The sequence below is a fragment of the Nicotiana attenuata genome, unplaced genomic scaffold (assembly GCF_001879085.1).
Source record: "Nicotiana attenuata strain UT unplaced genomic scaffold, NIATTr2, whole genome shotgun sequence".
Taxonomy (NCBI): domain Eukaryota; kingdom Viridiplantae; phylum Streptophyta; class Magnoliopsida; order Solanales; family Solanaceae; genus Nicotiana; species Nicotiana attenuata.
Genome location: NW_017671381.1, coordinates 52,228 through 70,424, shown reverse-complemented (window position 1 = coordinate 70,424; position 18,197 = coordinate 52,228). Strand labels below are relative to the sequence as shown.

General features: G+C 37.8%; 1 protein-coding gene across 1 annotated transcript; it reads right to left on the bottom strand.

Moving 5' to 3' along the window:
* Positions 1-486: 486 nt before the first annotated feature.
* Positions 487-16,827, bottom strand: LOC109207949 (pyridine nucleotide-disulfide oxidoreductase domain-containing protein 2). Its single transcript, XM_019370947.1, has 16 exons — positions 16,406-16,827; positions 16,163-16,324; positions 15,262-15,441; positions 15,046-15,103; positions 13,851-13,901; positions 13,006-13,088; positions 12,253-12,340; positions 5,756-5,797; positions 5,591-5,665; positions 5,402-5,470; positions 3,774-3,889; positions 3,306-3,418; positions 2,940-3,019; positions 2,644-2,764; positions 1,096-1,162; positions 487-1,002 (listed from the first exon to the last, which is right to left on the bottom strand). The coding sequence occupies exons 1-16, from the start codon at positions 16,654-16,656 to the stop codon at positions 873-875; spliced, it is 1,686 nt and encodes a 561-aa protein (XP_019226492.1). The 5' UTR covers positions 16,657-16,827; the 3' UTR covers positions 487-872.
* Between the last annotated feature and the right edge of the window lie 1,370 nt (positions 16,828-18,197).

Here is an 18,197-nt window from a genome sequence, read left to right as displayed (position 1 = left end):
AAAAGTATTATTGAGTATTTGTGATAGTTTTTAAAACTTCTTGGTATGAGTCATGTTTCATGTTTTTTCAAAAAAAAAAAGTGAAATATATTTTGAAAACTTATGTCCAAATACATTTTCATCTTCAAACCAAACTTCACCCAAATCAGATTTTTCAAAGCAAATTTGAAAATTTATGACCAAACGCTAGCTTATATTTATCTCAAGAGATAAAAGGACGAAGTAAAAAACTTGAAGGTGAAAACTAGGGAGGGGCAACAAATCACCAAAACGTAATTAAGGGTTAATGGCGATACAAAGGGAAAGTTGTACCTTTTGACTATTTTGCTGGACAAGCTATGTAGGAAGAAGGGAAATAGCGTTTCCCCTGAACTAATGATGACAATTTCAGTGATGAAATTAAATCAAAAGAAAAAGCAAAATACTAATAATACTGAAAGCTCTTGTACGTATTATGAATTTCACGCCAGAATTTGCTGATCTTGCTGCGAGCAAAATTAATTCAACTTCATTTAGTAATTTTTTTAATCATGAAATACGTAGCAAGCAAAAGAAGCTCGGAAATGACGACCAAAAGGAACACATCTCTCTTTAAGGAAAAGAGAGTTATTTCTGAGAACATGATTAAATTAAGCAAATGTGGTTAGACAGTGAAAGCAAAGTTTCTGTGTAGTTCCCATTTGGCTCTAAACACACGGGGATTCAAAGTAGTCAAAGTATCAGTGAAATATCTGACGGACAATAGGATGACCACCAGTTCACTTTTGGCTTGAGAGTTGGCTCTGCTGAAAATACTATGTCAATAATATTTAACTGATGCAACTCGCCAAAAAATCACAACAGGAAACAATGTTCCTGCCGGCAGAGCAGCTTCATGATTTCTTTAAGTCTTCAATGACGACATGCGCAGCATTGCGTCCTGGGGCGCCCATCACTCCACCACCGGGATGTGCCCCGCTGCCACACAGGTATAGACCTTCAACTGGAGTCCGATAATTTGACCTGCATTTCAACGTTCAGATAATAGCAAAAACCATCATTTTATGGACTTGAGACCTTCAAGGACTAATGTCAAAAGCTGTTCAAAACCGTTACCATCCTTTCACCGGCCGCATTAAAAACAAAGAATCTAATCCCATGGATCCATGGAATATATTGCCTCCTGTAAAGATATAACAGAACCCATCAGCATTTCCTATAGTAATTTGCAGGCACGATAAAGAATGCTCCAGCCTATAATCGTTTCCTCTCATAACTAGGCGAATCCAAACATTTCTCAAACTAGACTCGGATAAACCAAAACATCAGGTTTTCGCATTATCTTCCTAGATCTTGTAGTGTGCTAGTACTTATAATGTTAGATGACAGGAAGATAAAACTATGAACATGATTGAAATCCTAAGTGCCAGATATTAACTTTAGTACAGTTGCAGAACTACAATAAAGTTTAGTACAGTTGCAGAACTACAATAAAGTTCGCAACATAACATTGCTGCAGCTTAAAGGTAACAGGACTGGAATGCCTTTGTGGGGATGTTTTATTCTGCCGCACATTGTTATTCAGTAAACAGATTTTGCACTCACGTCCAAACCCATTTAAGGCCTGTAGCACAGAAGTTTAAAAATAGTACATATTAAACATGTTGACGGTGGGGGCGGACAGTGTCTGGGACACCGCTTTGTCAAAAAAAAAAAATTGCTGGATAACAAGCAAAATGAAAATATTAGGTACAAATATGAAAAATGGCACCACTTTTAATAGAAGGGTTCATTGGTAAAGCGTCTCATCTCCCTCTTGGAGTTGAGGGTTAGAGCCTCACTGATTTAGTTAGGGTAACTACCAAATAAGGAGCAACAAAACCAATTGAGTTAGAATCTGTTCCTAATTCAATTGATGCAAATAAACATCTTTAACATTAATACGTGTGTTTTTCTTTGTATATATTCTGTCTTTTATCGATTTTAGGTGTCTTTCATCTAATGCTTTCATTAAAGAAACTGTATGTTTGAAGCCATACTGGATGGTGTGTACTGATTCTACGAAGCAGCCTTAAAACCCCAAGTTTGAAAAATTATTTCAAATGTTGACACCGCTTACAAAAAATCCTGAGTATGCTATTGGTAGGAGGAGAATGACTCAATAAAGTGCCATTAAAATGCTATACAAATATTAAGTCATTCAAACTTCACTTAGCGCTGAGAATTGGAAACACTCAACAATTAGCTGTTTAATAAGAAACTTTTAACAGTCTATCCTTCTCTAGTGCATTGGCTAGAATGTTCAATTTATCTATTCAACAATTTTGATGTTCAACAAAACAAATGTACAATTTTGATAATTTCAAAATCTTAGCATAGAATATTAGTGCTCGATGGTACAATTTCAGCAAGCTTAACAAATATATAGGGAACATCCAAAACCTTCAAGCTATGACATGAGGATAACTTGAATTTTGCATATGATTCAGAGAACGTAATACTCTAAAAACTGAACACGCCTTTCATCGTTCATTGACACGTGTCAATCTCTAAAGTCTAAACTTATCAAACAGCCATTAATGAAGGACATCACATTTAGCTATGGTTCTTTCTCCAGGGGGAAGGAGTAGAAAAAGTATAAATGAAGGCATAGCAGTGGCGCACCTGTCAAACCAATTTCTCTTTCAAGATCTGGAGGAGTCAACATATCATACCCAATAATTGATGAGCTAAATCCAGGAGCATATTCATCTATCATGCTAAAGCATCTCTGGGCGAATGATTCCTAGAGAAAAAAAAATTCTTTTAATATCACACACATGAAATATGTGATGCACAAAAATGCAATCAGGTTGGATCTAGAAGTTCAAGAACGATTATGAAAGGTATCAGAATTATAAGTGAAGAGGATTAAAAACTATCAAGAAAGATACTATAACAACTCTTCAGAGATACTTAACTCTATATGCAGGATTTTCCCAGCTGCCATCAGATGGTTTATAAGGTGTGTACTGGATGAATAAACCAATCACGTGTTTTCCTAGGTAAATTAATGAATGAATATCTGTAAGTTCTAGTATTGATCGAAAACCACAAGGATATAAAAGAAACAAGACTTTTATTATTCTGTTGAATGAGAATATCATAATTATATGGGTTTATTGCGTTTTACTCCTTCACATTTGCACATTTAGCATTCTGCCTCCCTGTACTGAGGAAATAGACTAACACTCCTATGTGGTTCTAGAACCATGCATTTTAAACCCTCAAACCGTGTTAGCTCATTTCCTTCGAAAAGGCCGTGCTGAGGAAGCAAACTTGAGTACCTGATGGAGAGATTGTCTTGTCAAAGACAGTAGGAATTGTCATCTCAATTATGGGCCGGCGAGATGGTAAGCCATTTTCAGCATCCTGAGCAGCAATGTGCATCTCTTCCATACTAAAAAGCATCACAATTATACAGTTATCTTCCAATTAAAATCACAGTTGAAAGGTCAATTTTACAAAATACAGGAATTGCAAGAATGATGATACCAAAAATAATCTGATCACTATCAGTGACAGAAAGAGGGTTGTGGGCAAACCTTCTTATTATGTGTTTAATAAACTCAAAGATCATTGGTATCAGATTTAACTTTTCAGAGTAAGATATGTTCCCCCTATTTGACATGGAAGTAAGCTTTGCAGCTTTTGCTCATTTAATGAACAAGTGTAGCCTCTTCTTGTATGTCCTGCATGTTACAGTCTGTTGTTTCTAATGATATTTTTTCCCTATTTGACATCAAAGTGAATACCTCTCTGGTCCTATGTGAATGGTACCACTATGTTGTGGACCAGCATCTGGATGACTTATATTGCAGCACTGGAACTGTGGTAATCTGTCAACGGCCAAATTGATTTTAGTAGTAGCCTGTTCCAGTAAACAATAATCCCTTAAAGTTATAGGTAAAAAAGATTAACAACCAAAACCTGCAATGTTTAGCCTAAATTGCAGCTTTGAAAATTGTGGCAATCTGTTAACAGCCAATTTGATTCTAGTAGTAGTCTGTTCCAGAAATCAATGACCTCCTAAAATTTCAGTACACAATATTAACAACCAAAGCATGCAACATTGTCCAATATAATGACCACAACAAGAAATGAAACTTCATCACGTAATGTTTAAGGCCTAAGTCGTTAATCAATCAGAAAACTTTTTGTAGAGCAAGTGGAATATTAGAAATGAATCAACCTAAGACTTTCACGATTGAGCCATTTATGCAACAGGAGTAAAGAGACTCGGACATGAACCTTACGAGGAAATAGAGTTTTAAGTTAGGAACCTCTACTACACGTACATGACCATCAGGCATCTCTCTAACAATGCTTCGCTTATAAAAGGTTAGAAAGCTATGTCAGTTTAGAGTGCAGACCAAAGCTGAAAATTTAAGATGTGCCAGCACGGACAGCTGAATTGCTGTAGTAGGACTAATTACTGAAAGAACAGTTAAGACAGGTCCTTGTGGTTTGGGAGAAAAAAAGGAAACTGAAAGTTAAATTGTCCATATTGATGAAGATAACTATCAAGGAAAGCCACAGAGGGAAAAAAGGTGAAGCAACAGATCAAAAGTAATATTTTTTAAACAGATCAAAAGTAATATTTTTTACTTTACCAATCCATAAAGAAGAGATCAAAAGTAATAAACTACTGCTATGATGAAGATGGCCATGAAGTAAAGTTGCAAAAAGAAATGGTCATGAAATATGTCATGCATCGGACCACCGTTCTAGCTTAGTTAAGAAAGTGAAGGGCGATGGGAGGCTCCTGATGAATCCAGGTGCCAAAAATCATATGAATCACAGTTCCGAATGGAAGTTTCAGAAAACAACATGTGGTACAAAGAAGTCACTACACCTAAGTCTAAAAGTCTTATATAAGAGAGAACAGAAAGCAAATATGCACAAGGAATTTGATGCCAGTGAATTAAATCTCTGAACACTATAGCAGGATTCATCACCAAAAACTTGTAAGAGAAAGAAATGAATAATGACTAAAAAAGAAAACAACTCTGAGATCCTTCAATCAGGAATCCCTAAGATTTAAGTAGTTGTGAAACCAATATCAATGAAAATAAAATGAAAAGAAAAAAGAACAGGAAAGAAGAATGGTTTGAAACCATCATTTCAACATGTAAGCACGGTATAACTACACTCTTATCTACATGGTCAGAACCTGTTATGTCTATGCTGAATTCAATTTTCAAGATTTGTTTGATAAATGTGTATTTAACAAGATACGTGGCATAGGATGAACCATTTTAGAAGGTAGATGATAAATGCGATGACACTTCAATTGCTCAAATATTACATTGATAAGAAAGAAAACATAACAACTGAGTCTTAGAATAATCACTGAATAATAATACTTCATATGCAAACTTACAGATCGATAATCAGAGCACTTGATAGCATTATGAAAATCATGAGGAAGCACATCATCTGGCACAAGATCCTGGGTTGTGGGAGAAGCATAGTCAGAGATAAAATAGGATCCCTTTTCTCTGATGTTTTCGTAATAATATCCACTGTTGGCTAAATTCCTTGAAACTAAAGAAGAGGAACAACATTTTACCATGAAAGTTTTGAACGGCGTTGCATTGGATAAAACAAAAGAAGAATGCAATATGGTTCCATCTGCCAGCATCACCTAAAGAATTCCATCCAATTTGCAACATCAAGATTAGCTTTGACCTAGAAAAAAAGTAAAAAATTGGGAACACAACATAGTGTAACTAACCCCATGAACTCTGCCGGTGTCTTCAATCATCAATTTTGAGACCTACATGGAAAACAGACAATTTTCTTCAAAAGAAAGAACTTCAAATACAATCAAGGCAAAGACCAAAGAGATGGTATTTGTAAATTGTGAAAATAAGAGAAAACTAATTATTAACTTGATAAATTAATAATGTACAAGTCGTGCTCCTTATATATGAGACTTCGGCTACATAGAATATGGTAGGTAATCATTCTAGGCTAAATAGAAAAGACATGGTATTTGTAAATTGTGAAAAATAAGAGAAAACTAATTATCAACTTGATAAATTAATAATGTACAAGTCGTGCTCCTTATATATGAGTCTTAGGCTACATAGAATATGGTAGGTAATCATTCTCTGTGTTTACAATTACATACAGAATTCCTGAACATGTCATAAAATATTCTATAATATCTTTATCACTCATGTTCAATGAATCTAGATGTGTGATCATACATATTCTCTTCATATTCAAGATGTTAGAATAGTCATGTAAATAGGAGTAAATAAATAACCCTAATCCAATATATATTAGGAGTAGGACATGTTATGTGTGTGTATATATATGGCTCATTGTAACATATGAATACATCAATAATATATTTTCTCCCGTGCATTCTCACATGGTATCAGAGCAATTGTGAGAGGTTTATCGCTGTGCATAAATTCCAGCAATTCCAGGAAGAGAAATCAGTCACCGGAACCCTTTTTTCCGGCGACTTTTTCAAGCCTGTTTGCGTCTGCTTTGTCTCTGTCAGTGTTGTGCAAAATCCAACACTACCACAAGAGTCGCCACTGTCCGGCGACCAAACCCCACAAAAAAATCTCCGGCAAACAGTGCCCCACGCGCCTCCACGCGCCACCAGAAGCTCACGCGCGTGAGCCCACGCGCCGGCGCGTGCACCACTTTCCGGCCATTTTTTGACGAAGTTCCTTCAGGGCAGTTGGATCGCCCTCAAATTCCGAGCCTACCCATAATTTTATTTTTCAATTCCGACCACTTTGAGTTTTTCCGGCGACTACACTGATTTTTCCGGCAGCTACAGTACTTTTCCGGCAAACACAGTGTTTTCTTCATCTGTTTCAGAGAATTTTCAGTTGATTCTTTTTGTTATTTGGTGATAATCCAACCATGTCTTTGGGAGTCGATGCTTTCGGGTCTAGAAACCCGGGTTCTGGCAGTTCCGGTGTTATGATTACCTCAGAACCTTTAATGGGAGGTTCAAACTACTTAGATTGGGCTTCATCTGTCGAGTTGTGGTGTAAAGGTCAAGGAGTTCAACATCATTTAACAAAAAAGGCTAGCGAAGGTGATGAAAAGGCCAAAACACAGTGGGAGAAGGTCGATGCTCAGTTATGTAGTATCCTGTGGCGATCTATTGATTCCAAGTTGATGCCCTTGTTCCGTCCATTCCAGACATGTTATTTAGTTTGGGAAAAGGCTCGTAATCTATACACTAATGACATATCTCGTTTCTATGATGTAATATCGCGAATGACAAGCTTGAAGAAACAGGAATTAGATATGTCTACTTACTTGGGACAAGTTCAGGCAGTCATGGAAGAATTTGAGACGTTGATGCCAGTTTCTGCTAGTATTGAAAAACAACAAGAGCAACGACAGAAGATGTTTCTAGTTCTTACACTCGCTGGACTCCCTAATGACCTTGATTCAGTACGTGACCAGATTTTGGCTAGTCCAACCGTCCCCACAGTTGATGAATTATTCTCTCGATTACTTCGCCTTGCTGCAGCACCTAGTCACCCAGTGAGCTCCTCACAGACACTTGACTCCTCTGTCCTCGTATCCCAATCAGTGGACAATCGGGCATCTCATACTATGGAGAATAGACGAGGAGGAGGTCGTTTTGGAAGATCTAGACCCAAGTGCTCTTATTGTCATAAACTTGGACACACTCGTGATGTATGCCATTCTTTACATGGTCGCCCAACCAAAAATGCTTATGTTTCTCAGACTGAGACTACAGGTAACCAGGGATTTTCTTTATCTGAAGGGGAGTATAATGAGTTCCTTCAGTATCGAGCAAGTAAGCAGACATCTCCACAAGTAGCTTCTGTTGCTCAGACTAATACTTCTGTTGCTGGTAATTCTTTTGCTTGTGTTTCCCAGTCTAGTCCTCCTGGACAATGGGTTGTGGACTCAGCCGCTTCTGATCATATCTCTGGTAATAAATCACTTTTGTCAAATATTGCGTATTCACAGTCTCTTCCCACTGTTACTTTAGCCAATGGGTCTCAAACCAAAGCAAAAGGAGTTGGACAAGCGAATCCCCTACCCTCTGTCACTCTAGATTTCGTTCTTTATGTCCCTGGCTGTCCTTTTAATCTTGCATCTGTTAGTCGTTTGACTCGTGCCCTCCATTGTGGTATATATTTTATCGATGATTCCTTTATTATGCAGGACCGCAGTACGGGGCAGACGATTGGAACAGGACTTGAATCAGAAGGCCTTTACTACCTTAACTCACTAAAATCCTCCAAGGCATGTCTAGTTACAGATCCTCCGGACCTAATTCACAGACGTTTAGGACATCCAAGCTTATCCAAGCTTCAGAAGATGGTGCCTAGTTTGTCTAGTTTATCTACATTAGAGTGTGAGTCATGTCAGCTCGGAAAACATACCCGAGCCTCCTTTCCTCGTAGTATTGAGAGTCATGCAGAGTCTATTTTTTCTTTAGTTCATTCTGATATATGAGGTCCTAGTAGAGTCAGTTCAACCTTGGGATTTCGTTATTTTGTTAGTTTCATTGATGATCATTCAAGATGTACTTGGATTTTCTTAATGAAAGATCGTTCTGAGTTGTTTTCTATATTCCAGAATTTCTGTGCTGAAATTAAAAATCAATTTGGTGTTTCTATTCGCACTTTTCGCACTGATAATGCCTTAGAATATTTATCCTCTCAATTTCAGCAGTTTATGACTTCTCAAGGAATTATTCATCAGACCTCTTGTCCTTATACCCCTCAGCAAAATGGGGTTGCAGAGAGAAAGAATAGGCACATCATTGAGACTGCTCGCACACTTCTCATTGAATCTCATGTTCCGCTGCGTTTTTGGGGCGATGCAGTTCTCACAGCTTGTTATTTAGTTAATCGGATGCCTTCCTCTCCCATCCAGAATCAGATACCGTATGCAGTATTGTGTCCCCAATCACCCGTATACTCTGTTCCCCCTCGTGTTTTTGGGAGCACTTGTTTCGTTCATAACCTAGCCCCTGGGAAAGATAAGTTAGCTCCTCGTGCTCTCAAGTGTGTCTTCCTTGGTTATTCTCGTTCAGAAGGGATATCGTTGTTACTCACCTGATCTTCGTAGGTACTTTATGTCCTCTGACGTCACATTTTTTGAGTCTAAACCTTTCTTTACCTCTTCTGACCTTTCTGACCCCTTGATATATCTGAGGTCTTACCTATACCGACCTTTAAGGAGTCTACTATAGCTCCTCCTTCACCTTCCGCCACAGAAGTCTTACCCGAGTCTCCTATAGCTCCTCCTTCACCTTCCGCTATAGAAGTCTTATCCATTCCAACCGTTGAGGAGTCTAGTGTGGCTCCTCCTAGACTCCCTGCCACAGGAACACCACTTTTGACATATCATCGTCGTCCGCGCCCAGCATCGGGTCCAGCTGATTCACGTCCTGCACCTGACCCTGCTAATACTGCGGACTTGTCTCCTCTTAATCAACCGATTGCACTTCGGAAAGGTATACGGGCCACCCTTAATCCTAATCCCCATTATGTCGGTTTGAGTTATCATCGTTTGTCATCACCCTATTATGCTTTTCTATCTTCTTTGTCCTCTGTTTCCATCCCTAAGTCTACAGGTGAAGCATTGTCTCATCCAGGATGGCGACAGGCTATGATTGACGAGATGTCTGCTTTACATACGAGTGGTACTTGGGAGCTCGTCCCTCTTCCTTCAGGTAAATCTACTGTTGGTTGTCGTTGGGTGTATGCAGTCAAGGTTGGTCCGGATGGTAAGGTTGATCGTCTTAAGGCTCGTCTTGTTGCCAAAGGAGATACTCAGATATTGGGCTCGATTACAGTGATACCTTCTCTCCTGTGGCTAAGATAGCATCAGTCCGCCTTTTTCTATCCATGGCTGCTGTTCGCCATTGGCCCCTCTATCAGCTGGACATTAAGAATGCTTTTTTACACGGTGACCTTGAGGATGAAGTTTATATGGAGCAACCACCTGGGTTTGTTGCTCAGGGGGAGTCTCGTGGCCTTGTTTGTCGCTTGCGTCGGTCACTTTATGGTCTAAAGCAGTCTCCTCGAGCCTGGTTTGGTAAGTTCAGCACAGTTATTCGAGAATTTGGCATGATTCAGAGTGAAGCTGATCACTCTGTATTCTATCGGCATTCTGCCTCGAGTCTCTGTATTTATCTGGTGATCTATGTTGACGACATTGTTATTACCGGCAATGACCAGGATGGTATTACTAAATTGAAGCAACATCTCTTGCAACACTTTCAGACTAAGGATCTGGGCAAACTAAAGTATTTTCTGGGTATTGAGGTCGCTCAGTCTAGCTCAGGTGTTGTGATCTCACAACGAAAGTATGCCTTAGATATTCTTGAAGAGACGGGAATGACAGGTTGTAGACCGGTTGACACTCCGATGGATCCGAATTCTAAACTTATGCCAGGACAGGGGGAGCCTCTTAGCGATCCTGCAAGATATAGACGGTTGGTTGGTAAATTAAGTTACCTTACAGTGACAAGACCTGACATTTCCTTTTCTGTGAGTGTTGTGAGTCAGTTTATGGATTCTCCGTGTGATAGTCATTGGGATGCAGTTGTTCGCATTCTTCGGTATATAAAATCAGCTCCAGGCAAAGGTTTATTGTTTGAGGGTCGAGGCCATGAGCAGATCGTTGGATACTCAGATGCTGATTGGGCAGGATCACCTTCTGATAGACGTTCTACGTCTGGATATTGTGTCTTGGTAGGAGGAAATTTGGTGTCCTGGAAGAGCAAGAAACAGAATGTGGTTGCTCGGTCTAGTGCAGAAGCAGAATATCGAGCGATGGCTATGGCGACATGTGAGCTAATTTGGGTCAAACAGTTGCTCAAGGAGTTGAAATTTGGTGAGATTAGTCAGATGGAACTTGTGTGTGATAATCAAGCTGCTCTTCATATTGCGTCAAATCCAGTGTTCCATGAGAGAACTAAACACATTGAGATTGACTGTCACTTTGTTAGAGAAAAGATACTCTCGGGAGATATTGCTACAAAGTTTGTGAAGTCGAATGATCAGCTTGCAGATATTTTCACCAAGTCCCTCACTGGTCCTCGTATTAACTACATATGTAACAAGCTCGGTACATATGATTTATATGCACCAGCTTGAGGGGGAGTGTTAGAATAGTCATGTAAATAGGAGTAAATAAATAACCCTAATCCAATATATATTAGGAGTAGGACATGTTATGTGTGTGTATATATATAGGGCTCATTGTAACATATGAATACATCAATAATATATTTTCTCCCGTGCATTCTCACACAAGATAAATAATCAATGTCATTAAAAGTTATATAGTTAATAGATAAGCATCTTTTTAATCTTTCTAAGGCTATTTAGAAGATAGAAATCAAAATATTAGAAGAACCCTAAAATCCGATGAATTACACCCAGAAGCTAACAGCAAAGTAAAAAGTTGATAGAATTGACATCACAGCACCAAAAAATTACTGGCAGAAGAAGGATTTACTGACAAAGTGGGTTGATGAAGGTTTACCAAAGTTGGGCGTTGAGAACTTACGAATCACAAGTCTCTCATATAAAGGCCTTCTACTGATGCTAGACATATCATGTCCTTTAGCAGCTGCAAGATGCATCCACATTTCTTCTAGTGTGTTTTTTTATTTCATGTTTTTTGAATGACTAATAAATCCGTCTGGAGCCAACACTTAGGACCAACCGCAGCGTTTGAAACTCGGGGATAATGTCTGTCCCTACACCCTTCTCCACTTAAATACTAGGCTTATTGTGCATGGCACATGGCTCATTTCACAGTATTTACTTCACGTGTTAGGGTAAATTACACGTGGAAGGGGACTAAATGGGATTTTTCAAAAAGAAGTCAAGGGGGTTTTAGGAACAGCAACTAAAATCTAATTTAATGAATTTTCGTTTGTTTTTATTTAAAAACGAGATAGAGGAAAGAACTAGTCACAATTGCTCAGACAATCTGCCATATGCCTTCAATCATACTGAACTTTCACTAATATATAACAAAAAGGCCAGCGGAAAGAGACCAGTATTTAGGCCATAAAGATATATAAGTCGATGATTCACATATAACTTCCCAAGATTCAAATTAGAACTAACAAAAAGCAAAGAAATCAAACCCCAAAATTAATAATAAAGCAGATTTACTGGGAAAGCATCTTCATGCATGTCAGATACTCAAAACTCTTAGCAGTGAATGCATAACAGGGCGAAAGCATACTTCAGCATTTGTCAATATGGTTGCACCAGCCTCCTTTGCAGCAGCAGCTATAGCCATTGACACCGAGCCCATTCCCCCTTCGACATACCTACATGTAACAGCAGCCGTAAAACATTTATTTTACTCACTAAGAGAGGACAACATGATAAAACCACCCAGTTTGTCTTAGAAAGGCAATTCAGGATTTGAAACAAAACATCATCACGTCAAATATTTTGAGTGTGTAATTTGATTAAGCTTTTGAAGGAAGAAGAGCACATGTACCATCGCTCTAAATGGTCAAAATGCACGGAGCATTAGTTCAAATATGTGGGCTCAGATAAAGCCTTCTTCTTGGGGATATAAGGAAGTTGATGGAAAAGAGGGACCCAAGTATAGTGCACTAAATGGGCACCACAAAAAGGAAAAGAGAAAGACCAGTTTAATGCTTTTTCATAAGCTACAACAACTAGCAAAATTCATTAGATGTAATCATTTGCTAGTGTGACTAAAGTAGAACATTGAAAAGCCTGAAAGTTAGTAAAGGGTTTCAGATTTAAAAAGAATGAAAACAAAGAAAAGATCCATTCTTCCCTAGAAAGCAAATGAAACAGAACTTTTTGTTAATTCGATGTATATTTCATCACATAATTGGAACTTTCAAGCAACTACTCAGAAGCAGAATCCTTCAGATAAATCGAATAAATTATTCTTGAAAAATGCAGATTTAAAAATTTGCAGGAAGCTAATCCTGCATCTATGTTGTATACGTACGACCAAATACCACGATCACCATCAGATTCTCCCATCACGTGATGTAGCAACACATATCCACTTCCAGGTGTATGGACACTTGCCTATGAATATTTTAGTTAACAGACGAAAAAGAAAAAGAGAGAGAGGAGTAAGTACGAAGCAGACTGAAACTAACAAGATAAAGAATATTAATCAGAATTTCCTTGAATCAGCAATTGGCCATGACACAGCTGGCATACACTAAATTGACGAGAATGTGAAGAATGACAACCCTGAGGGAATATTAAGGTAATCTGTTTTTTTCCTTACTGACTTATGATACAAAAGAACTTGTCTCACAGTGTTCCTACATTGTTCTCAGTAATCCTACAGTGTTCTCAGTAAAAGTTGCAGATTGGTCCAAGAGATACTCAACCCTGAGGAAACCTTAATCCTACAGTGTTCTCAGTAAAAGTTGCAGATTGGTCCAAGAGATACTCAAGCCTCCTACTTCATGCAGATGGAAAAAAACTTGTAAAAGACATGGTGGATATATGCATATAAGTATAGCTGAAAAGAAATTTCTGAAACCATGGCCACGTGAAACCACCAATATTTGCGGCAAAGACAAGAATTTACATAATCCCATGACTAAGCACATATTTCACTTAAGTCACTCAATCGTTGTCACTAAATAGATCGTACGGATAATAGCTAAACTTTTACTTTTCTGAAATGCCCAATCATATTGTTGGTTCTCGCAACTTAGATCCAAGATATACATTACTACTCCTTATATATGCAAGCCATGCACACAGCAATTGACTGCACCTCCATGCATAATTGGATACATTTTGAGAACAACACAAGCCAAAAAAGCTTACCGTAGTCCCTATCACGGCATCAGTTGCAAGAGTTGCTTTCAGAACATCAGTCTGTGATATTTCAGTCAAGCAATTAGTAAGCTAGTGATACTAGGAGAGGAGAGTAAGAGGTAAGAGAATCGAAATATATTTTGCATGTGACAATTTCTCAATCTTTAAAAGAACACATTTCATAACAAGAACTACACAGCACAATCACATGCAGTAGCAGCTTCCATTACATCAAGACAATTAATTACTACATACAGTAGAAGAAAGTGATTCTTATCCATTGAAATTCTTGTTCATTCCAAAGATTTTGTTTATCTCGAACTTGGAAAATTTTAGGTCAAATGTTAATGAGACATATCATTCATGCTCCTATGCCCCAGCCCCCTACAACACATTTCACATGGTTGAAGAAGACATTTATAGTCGATTGAGAAAAGAATAAATGAATATCAGTTGACAAGGAAGACAAGAGTAACAAGATATTGCAACAAGCACCCGCAAGTGTCATCTAATGGTCAATAAAGTGGGTATAAACCTTGGAGACCAGTGTTGAAATTTCAGCTGAGACAAAAATACTAGGTAATTTCTTCTTATCTGTCTAAACATTGGTAAGCAGAGTTATCTTGTACTTGTGACGGTGGGAGGTAGCAGGTACCAAATGGAATAGTCGAGGCGCGTGCAAGCTGGCCCGGACACTACCCTTACGAAAATTTATTAAAAACATCCTTTCCATCTCCATTAAGGGCAAATTGAGCTACTTCTGATCTAGTGTAAGACAAGTGTGCCAAAAACCAAAATGATAAAGGAGACAATTGAATTGGAAAAGCTTGGAGATACAAACCAAGAGATAAGATTATACTACAATAACAACTAGCCTTCAAAATTAGAAGCCCAATTTAGAATACACTCATCAAAGGATTCTCACACTACCTAAGGACAAAAGAATACTCGACAAAATTAATGATACAACGCATAGATTGGGTAAAAATCTTGAACCTTTAGACAAATTTATACATCTTTTTTTTTGGGGTAATTAAACAACTTTATTAATCGCTAAAGTAAATATTTACAAAACCACAGTTAAATCTAACACATTTAGCTGTCCAGAACTGGACAAATTTACACATCAAACAGAATAATTTTATGAAGACTGATAGAATGAGTAAAAGATAAATAAAAGAAAAAAGTAAACAGATGTAACAACCTCAAACCAGTTATTCAGAACCTTCGAAGCTGGGGCGAGTAAAAGGTCCATCAAATCCCTGAAAAGTTCAGCTGAAACAAGTTAACAAGGATGGACTATGACAGTTGAAGTCAAGACTTCATACTATTTTACGCTAGATGTTGTCCTACACGGTCCAACTGATGATACAATAAGTTCCGCGAAATTACACAAACATGACCATCTAGAACATCTTACACTAGGTCCTTTTGTCCCAAGTGGAGTGCTCGACGTAGACAATTAGCCCAAAAGGCTGAATTTTGCAATTTGTGCTTCATACGAGCATTGAGATGTGAAGAGCCTTGTAGAGTTTCCGGTGTAGACGAATCCAGAAGTGGGTCCAAAAATTCGCAGAACTTGTCTAGTTGACTCTCATACCTATAATTAGGTGACAAGGTAACTCAATGTTTAGAATATGGTAATAATAGATAAAATGGTAAACAACAAGAACTAATATATGAATTCCTGTACAATCTTTAGGGTGCTAAGCAAGCCCAACCCTCAAATTCCTAAATTATCCTCTAGTCCCATGCCTGAAAATTTCGGCAGGGAATTTATTCGTTTCTGGCCTTTAAGTTAGCATAGGAAGCACCCTATCGTTCTCCGTATTGAGTAGGTCAATCTTGCTAATGCTATCTTTGTCGACAAGGATATCTGTAGTGGTGAAAGCTTCAAGAACTACGGACACATTAAACTTCAATGTAAAGGACAGCGAATCTGATTCCAGAGATTTGGACTCAACCTACCAGCCTTATCCTCCCAATCATAGTCGTAATCTGAGCATCACCAAAGCATTCTCAATGATGTATATGAGTTAATCATATGGTCGGCTATCTATCTCCTTCATCTTATAGTTTAGTTCATACTAGTCCTGTAGGATTTAAATCACCTTAACAAAATACAATACTTTTTCCGACTGAATGGAATGCTCAAAGTACAATTGTCTTGTTAGTAAACACGGTAATTTAACAAGCAAACTCTTAAAAGGCACAAGCTCCTCTTTTTCCCCTTTTTTTATTGCAGCAAACAAAATTAACAGAAAATGTCATTGAAGTTAAAATGTAAACCACCTAAATTGAAGTATAAAAAAACACAGAACCTTGAGTAAGCATCTGCATCAGATTTAGAAAACTTCGAAATCTCAGAGTAGTTAAGCTCCTTATCAGGACCAAGCAGAAGATAGCGTCCGTCACGACAAGGCGTGAATGATGAAGGATTCCTCTTTAATAGCTTCAATCCATGTCTCTTCAGCTCCAATTCTCTATTAATCATAACGCATTACCGATAAATAAATGACTATCATAACTAAATGATTTTAGTAGTGAATAATTTGGTGTCTCACTTAATAACGCAGGGTCTAAGGAGGCTTTGGAGGTAACTACAACGAGAAAACTTGAAGCCAGGAATGAGTTCTTCAGTGACAGCAGCACCACCTATGATGTGGCGCCTCTCTAGAACGGCAACGGAGAGACCGGAGCGAGCGAGATATGCGGCTGATGTAAGGCCGTTGTGGCCACCGCCGATGATCAGAGCATCCCATTTCTTCTCTTTCGCACTGGAGCTGCTGCTAAATTTTCGTAATTGTCTCCACATATTCTTTTTTACCTAATAATCTTTGATTTTCAGGAGAGCAACTGATTGAACAGGCAATAGGGAATCTATGCTGAGCTTCATCACTGTTTAATCTGCTGGTTTATTGGAGTTTGAGACGCTCGTTTGGCCTTTTCCCTCCTTTGTCGTGTTTTTACTCTTATTTCTGTTATTTTTATTCATAAAACTATTATTGAGGAGTGATTTATCGTCTGCCGTAAAAACTACTTGTTTGGCCTTGCCTTTTTTATTCCTTTTTTGTTTGACAAAACCCTCTTAAAGTTAATAATTCAGCGTAGCAGCATAGCCAAATTTTTCCCTTTGGATAAAATGATTTGACTAATATGTGAACTCATCACTGACTTTATTAATTTCGATGATCTTTGAAGCATCAAAATAAAAATGAAAAGGACAAATATCCACAAAACATTTGAGTGATCAATTTTAACTCTATCCATGTAATTTATGTTGGATATACCATATTTATAATTTGTACTCTTCAAATACAATACAAGCAACATTACAATATGACAACATTACACATAAGCTTGATAAAATCATAATTAAGTTTCACAATTGACAGTTTAATATTCAAAGACAAAACCATGTCTATCCAATATGAATATGGTACGGTACGGTGACATGAGAGAAGTTTTTGTAGGAAATGACATAGAAAAATAACAATAATAATATTGCAATAATATTATTTGTAAGCAAATATACGAATTGGCTTGAGTCGTGCTGGGCACTGTCCTAAGAAACTATTTCATGTGAAATATTTTCCCAGGATTAAACAAACTCATCTCTATTTATTTAGAGGATACAAGAATCAGCAAAATTAAATATTACAAACCCAATTATTTAAAAGAGGGGAGCAAAAGAAATTAATCTACTAAACTTTGAGAAGGAAAAACCACAAAAGAAAGCGGATGAAGACCGAAATTAGAAGGAAAGAAGTAGAGGGATTTCTTTGTCTTGCTAATGATGATTTTCTTGTCCAGTTGAGAGCCTAATTATATGCACGTGTGCACAGATCCATCATGCTGAGGGAAAAGAACGTGGCAAAGCAATTGCCACTTTTCAAAAGCATTTTGCCATTTATCTCATAGCTTCTAGAAGTCTTGCCACATGGTTTTGGTTAAGACATTTGTCAACAAAGGGCATTAAAATATTGCCACAGTCCCCCACTATTTTAAAGACCTTCAAAAATAAACTTGTTGGATTTGTATGGTCCAAATGTAATAGGTTTGGTGTCTTTTGGACTATGAACCAAACTTAGACCAATAAAATTTTAACTTACAGAATTACTTGTGAAATATAACATTTCTATGAACCAATAATTCTTATTGTAAGTCAGAGATTTTATCAATCACATTTTGACCCCTGGTAATTTTGCTGTTCAACACAGTTTTGCGCCCAAGAGGCCATGCGCGTGCCTGGTGATTCATGAGAGCTCTAGAGACTAGGCCAAAATCTCATAGGAGCGTCCCACACCACTCTCATATAGGTGAATTCATCAAGTGTATATTGCTTTTAAATACACC

What these genes read in the sequence shown, in the direction of transcription:
- LOC109207949 (XM_019370947.1), bottom strand. Translation starts at nt 16,656, where the DNA reads ATGTGGAGACAATTACGAAAATTTAGCAGCAGCTCCAGTGCGAAAGAG. An exon ending in TTCTGAATAACTGGTTTGAG is followed by an intron (nt 13,902 to 15,045) that starts GTTGTTACATCT and finishes GAAATATCACAG; the next exon opens with ACTGATGTTCTGAAAGCAAC. An exon ending in ATGCGGCCGGTGAAAGGATG is followed by an intron (nt 1,003 to 1,095) that starts GTAACGGTTTTG and finishes GTTGAAATGCAG; the next exon opens with GTCAAATTATCGGACTCCAG.